The sequence below is a fragment of the Drosophila virilis genome, chromosome 4, assembly GCF_030788295.1.
Source record: "Drosophila virilis strain 15010-1051.87 chromosome 4, Dvir_AGI_RSII-ME, whole genome shotgun sequence".
Taxonomy (NCBI): Eukaryota; Metazoa; Arthropoda; class Insecta; order Diptera; family Drosophilidae; genus Drosophila; species Drosophila virilis.
The window spans coordinates 8,200,011-8,206,350 of NC_091546.1; the positions used below are offsets into that span (position 1 = coordinate 8,200,011).

The following is a 6,340-nucleotide window of genomic DNA, read 5'->3' on the forward strand; positions in this document are numbered from 1 at the left end:
GGTGCTGCCTCTAACTAATTAGTTTCAACTGAGCACTCTGCTCTGAACAAATTCATCTGCAATTCAAGAATGCAAAAACCGAATGACGAGATAATGTCTGTTATTTTATTTTCTTCTATTCATATTAACAACCTTTAGAATTAGTGTGCGGGCATCACATTTTGTTAAGTTTGGAGATATGATATGATATGCTATGATATTCTTTGCTATGATATGAACATAAAGCACATTAAATAAGAGTTAACAAACTTCCGAAGCGACTTTTCAAGCTAGCTAAAAAGTGCACAATTAAAAAAACTATTCAATTTATTTTTTAAATTCCAGTTGGCTTATCTAGAAATGATTCGCATGAGCTGCAATAAACATTATCATCGTATTGGGGGATTTGTGTCGGTAAACAATAGTTGAAATAATCGCTAAAGTACAATGACAAATGTGTTTCCAATTTGTATATATATATATATATACAATTTCTTTTGTTTGTATTCCATTTATTTATTTGCAGAAAATGTGCAGCTCAATGTTGACATTTAAATCAGGTACTCAATTATTTAAAACGAGACGGCGGCCAAAATGTATTACGAAAGTTGCCCTTGTTCGTTAACTAAATAACACACACACACATACACATTGTTTATATATATATGTATGAGTGTGTATATATGTGGCTGTTTAGTGTGCAAATATTTTTGTTCGTTTTGTATTTGTCTTACCTTGATTTAAACAATGCGCTGGCTCCGCCCCGAACATGGCACTGGCACTGGAATTTTTCGGATATGGCTGCTCTACTTTAGCTCAGGCACACACACACACACACACACACACGTGAATCAGGGCCTGGTGTGTTCCGCACAGGTGGGGGGGCAGCGGGTCGACAAGTTCGATGCCCCACCAATGCGAGGTGAGACGAAGCGCAGAGCTCCTCCCACTTGGCGCTGGGGCGACCCAATCACAGCTCTGCGGGCACTGCGCATGGTAGGGTCTGCGATTGCGCCTCTGTTTTCACAGATAACAAATCTTAATCGGCGCAATGGTTGCTCTTATCTGGTTGCCCAGTGGAAAATCAATCGATTCAATCGAATTCGTTTGTTCGGTAATTAGCTTTTGGGCAACATTTGTTTTATTTTTTTTTTTTTTGCTTCTATAGTTGTGTGTTTTTTGTTGTTCTTGTCGCTTGGCGTTTTTATTTTTGTTAAATCTCTCACTGCGTCGGCAAATTGTGCGGTTAGAAAAACAATGTGCACCTTATAAATACATTCTGCAACTAACACGTTTGCATTTCAATCAAAATCATGTTTATTTGACAAAATGGTTAAAAAATAAGCTACGAATTGATAAAAAGAAATACGCGCTGGCGAAAATCAATATGGTAGACTTTTAGCCTGCATTTTTATTTAATTTCAATATATTGATATAAATAAATATATCCACAGCTGAAGATTTTAATTTTAGTTATAATTCTCATATATTTTTTTAAAGCTTATTTAAAGGCGATCGGTTTGAAAATAGAGAAAAACAGTTGGAAAATACACACGTATTTTCACGTATTTTCCTATACTTCTCTCCAACTATCCGTTTAAGGTCGAAAATTAAACTTCCCCTTATACCTAAATCATTTTCACCTTGGAACAGGTGAATTTTGAGCAAAGTGGAAGACAATTACAATTTTTACAATGATCTTTGAAAGAGGTTTAATTTTCCGCTATTTTTCAACAAGCTAGATCTGGTCCGTACAACTTTTGCCATCCATTTTCCACCTTGTGGCTCCACCAGTGGATTTTACTTACTTTTATAATTTTTAAACGTGAATCGGATTGAAACAAAACAGTTTCTTACAACCTTGCTCACGCTTGCGGGTGGAATAAGATATAGTAGGCCACATTTGTTATTAATAAGAGTAACTTTTGTGCTTACTGCCATTTCTTTATGTAACTTAAGAGATTCAAATAGTATATTAAATATTTTATGCTCAGCAAACCTTTGCGATGAAAATAAAGAAGATTTACAAACAGGGCAAGATCGTCATAGTTCTCACTGGACGTTACGCTGGCTGCAAGGCCATCATTGTGAAGACCTCCGATGATGGCAAGCCGGAGAATAAGCCATTGGGTCATGCGCTCGTCGCGGGCATCGACGGATGCACGCGCAAGTTGACCAGGAAGATGGGCAAGAACTATTTGAAGAAGAGATCCAAGGTCAAGACGTTTCTGAAGAGATTGAGATACACACATCTGATGCCCACACGCTACACGGCGAAGGATGTTAGCTTCGAGCAGCTGGTGGCCAGGGATCTGATGGATCCCGCTCTGCGCAGGATGTGTCGCTTGGAGTCCCGCGTTAAGTTCGAGTCGCTATACAAGAAGGGCAAGAATAAGTGGTTCTTTCAGGATGTGCGCTACTAAGCGGCAACTGCCTCTATGAAAGATTTAATTTGAAATAAAGGCTTCTCTTTCAATTTTTGGGTTTCGGGAAATGCGAAACTGGGCTACCTATATAAAATAGATATATCTATTTCGCAGCCTCAGCGAAACAACTAAATATTCGTGTATATTTTCTATATTATACAAATATTTACCATGCAGTAAGTAGTAGGGTCGCTCTCGTCAAGTTCTCTGATTAATCCGCTGGTCAAATATTGAACGATTACTCGTATATCTGGTCTTTTATCTCCTGGTAAAGGTGGTGGCAGCAAACAAGCCCGACCATAAAAATAATTATAACTTATCAATCAAACGTGGAGAGAAGGTAACCCGGCCCGAAACTCGTAGACTTTATGTCGCCATCGCAACGCCAGATATATACGCATCCAGACTTGTTTACAGACATTTGTCGCAGTTACATGTCGTAAATTATACAAATATCAATCAACAATGCTTCAGGGCAATTGCCCTTTCTGACTGCCGTCTATATTATGATAAAAATGATTGTCGTATGTATTTTATTAGATGTAAATAGATATACCTGAACCTTCTGGGATATAGTCTCAGCAAAGCTTGGAGTTGATCAAAATGATTCATGTATGTTTAACAATAATTTGTGAATTTCATGTGAAAGGATTCACGGTTTATATTGAGATAATTCACGAATATTTTACACAATTTTGCGGATTTCGGATTAGAGCACATTTCTGAAATAATATGATTTCGCAGAGACTGAGACCAAAGCTTAAGGTTGAAGTATTTCAACTATGTATCACAATATTTTGCGGATTTCGAGTGAAAGGAGTCACGACTCTTCGTAGAGCTGTTGAGCAGCGTCTTTCATGCTCGTAGCTTCCAGTGTGAAGCCGGTTAATCGAAAATAGTCAATAATTACAATACAAATTGCTGTTTGTGTAAATCGGGCCATAAATAATTACGTGGCATGGCCATTGCAGCGAGTGTGGAGCTAGAGGGCACCCCCATACGGCCGGGGTTTTTGTGGTGGCTATAAAACCGGAGTTTTATTTCAATCTGCCGCCTCTGGGCGCTCTATATGGGCCTATCAGCCGCACAGAGTCAGCCCAGTCAGCCCGCAATCGATCTGTGGCCCACCATTGCTGTCGATTAGATAAGAGCACAAACACCACGCACCACCAGTATGGACAACAACAGGAGGCTCGACCCGCCGAACTCAGCCGAGCCGCAGCTAACTGCAGTTAAGGAAGGTGGAAGTTGGAGGCGTAATAGCTCTCTATCATCAAGTAAGCGTCCCGTTTATGCATCCAGATCCACACACACACACACACACACACACACACACGAAAAGTCGCACACACATCTATCGATCTATAAAGAGGCACTAAATCAACAACAACAGCAATGCCGCGTCCAACTGGAGTCAGAGCTATAAATAATTTATTTATAGCTTCGGTGGTGGAATATTGCCACCACACAGAGGTAATAGAGGCAACCAGCACCAGCAACAACACCTCATCATGCCCGATACCCGATACCACAATGCACGCCTAGAGACGGATACGGACACGGGGCAATCAGTACACAGTTTTGCTGATTGCCGATCCGACGATCCGACGATCCGCTGAGTCGTTCTGCTTTAGTGGCCCGTGTTTCTTATACCCTAAAAACAAAAGCCACAAAATGGGTATTATGATTTTGTACAAGTGTAGGTAACAGGCAGGAGGAGCTTAACCGGCTCTAAAAAGTATATAGCACTAATAGCAGAATCGATCTGACCGTGTCTGTATGTCTAGGACCTCCTATGTTTCAAATGATCGATATCTCATGCCGCTTCATTAAAATCGATAAGTGTTAATTTATATATGAGGTTTGATCAACATATCTCGAAGCGGACTTAGGGCGTAGCTACTTGTAGAGTACTTAAAGATTCAGAATCCCCCCGCCTCCTTTATGGAGGCATAGTTTTGGACTTTTGAATTTACACATATTTGGATGCCATATTAATTCCCTGGAAATTTCGTAAGGATCGGGCCATACACACCGAAGTTATGCAAGAGAACAAAACCTTTAGTCTAAGTCTAAGTAGAGAGAGAGAGAGAGAATGGAAATAGGGTATGGTGCCTAGTCGGGCATGCCGCTGTGGTTGAGGTTTCTCTGGCACCGAAAATTGCTTTGATAACCGATTTTGTGCCCTGATAACTGATAGCCATGTTATTATTAAGGGCTATTAAAATTCTGATTGAAAATTCATGTCAAAAATATATTTTACTGCAGTTGTAAAACTTCATTTGAGTCTTTACAACTCACAATCGAACAGTTTCTGTTCACCTACATAAATGCACAGAGCCCAGCCAATGGAAGACATTTCTTGAGATGGCTTCATATGAGACTTCACATTATTTTATGCCTTAAGTAAAATATCTGCACCGTGACGGATACAGATTTCATGCTGATAACGTGGCGTATGCGTAATATATATACTTTACAGCTACTTTATAGCCGCGTTGCATAATTTTGCGAATAATTGCTGAGCAATGGATCCCCTTTATCATTGACAATCGCATAGCCTAAAGGTTATAAGCAGATATTATAAGCTGCACTCTTGGTATTATCTTACAATTTCTAAATACTTAAGTGTGACGCTCTGCTTAAGAATATTAACATTTATTATTTTTAAAACTATCTGTGAGATTTCATTTTATTTTAACTATATACCATTTAGATACTTCATGTAAGCTTGATCCGCATGTGACATCCGTATTGACATTATACTTTTATTAGAAACTGCATGCACAATTTAATCTCTGAGATCGACAATAGAATATTTAGATCTGCCTATTGTCAGTTTAGACATAATAGAACCAGCTCCCCTGCTTTTGTTTTATTTTGAATTTGAAGAAAAATTTCGGATTTCGGTTAGGTTTTTGTTTGCCCGACAACTTTACCGACTTTAAAGTATAGCATATGGAATAGTATATAAAAAGAGAAGCGAAATCGACGAAAAGTTTCAGATGCTTAAGTTTCTTAACATTCCACAAATTAGTTCACTTGTGATCCCACCATTAAAGTGGGAACAAATGCGAAGGGCAGACCGCAAGAAAGTCACAGATTTGTAGGGAAATGGTAGGGAAAATAGATGCACGTCTTGCTCTAGAGACTGAACAGCTTTATGCACAGACGAGTAGCTTTTCCGAGCATCATAAATAATAAATTTTGACAAGCATCTAATTTTTAAAAACTCATGCATTTAATTGCGACATTAAAAGCCCGACGAAACAACACTTAATAAAATAAAAAAACGCACCCCAAAAATATAGAAGACCTCGAGACGTCTGCGAGTTTGGGGGCCAAAGTTGGGCAGAGTTGGGCATCGCGAGCGGCCCCTATAGCATGTGTTTGGCTTGGTTCCCCTCCCAAATTATGACAAATATTTACAAACACAGCGAACTAATGCTCCCATTTCAACATGCACATAAATAAGTGTTATGAGCACCCGTTCCCGCCAACTTTGCGTCACAGATTTTTCGCTGATCCCAGAGCCCGATCTTCCGCTTGAAGCCACAACAAACATACTGAATTACATATTTGTGTCAGCTGGGATCGGGCGCCATCTGCAACACATGGCAACGATTTCAAGAATTACACACTAAATTTAGCCTGCGTTTGCTCTGTGTCCCAGCAAGTGGCTCTTCGAGATGGGTTCCGTCATCCGAGCCACAGCAGCCGATTGCATCGACTCCCCAGTCGCTGAAGACTCAATTAGACAATCTCAAATCTGGCTGACATGCAAAAGACTGACGCGATTCCATTTAAATGCGTTGGCTCAAATTAATTTTGCGACATTTTTCAACAAAATTTGATCAAAATTTAAGGATTCTTTAATAAATAGACATGCGTGCATTTAAGAAGCAAAGAAAATTAATACTCAGTAAAAGCTAGTG

At 39.4% G+C, this 6,340-nt stretch overlaps 1 protein-coding gene across 1 annotated transcript; it reads left to right on the top strand.

The window, feature by feature from the left end:
* The first annotated feature begins 1,921 nt into the window (after positions 1–1,921).
* Positions 1,922–2,455, top strand: LOC6627650 (large ribosomal subunit protein eL27). The gene has a single exon (XM_002052465.4). The coding sequence runs from the start codon at positions 1,986–1,988 to the stop codon at positions 2,400–2,402; it is 417 nt and encodes a 138-aa protein (XP_002052501.1). The 5' UTR covers positions 1,922–1,985; the 3' UTR covers positions 2,403–2,455.
* The last annotated feature ends 3,885 nt before the right edge of the window (positions 2,456–6,340 follow it).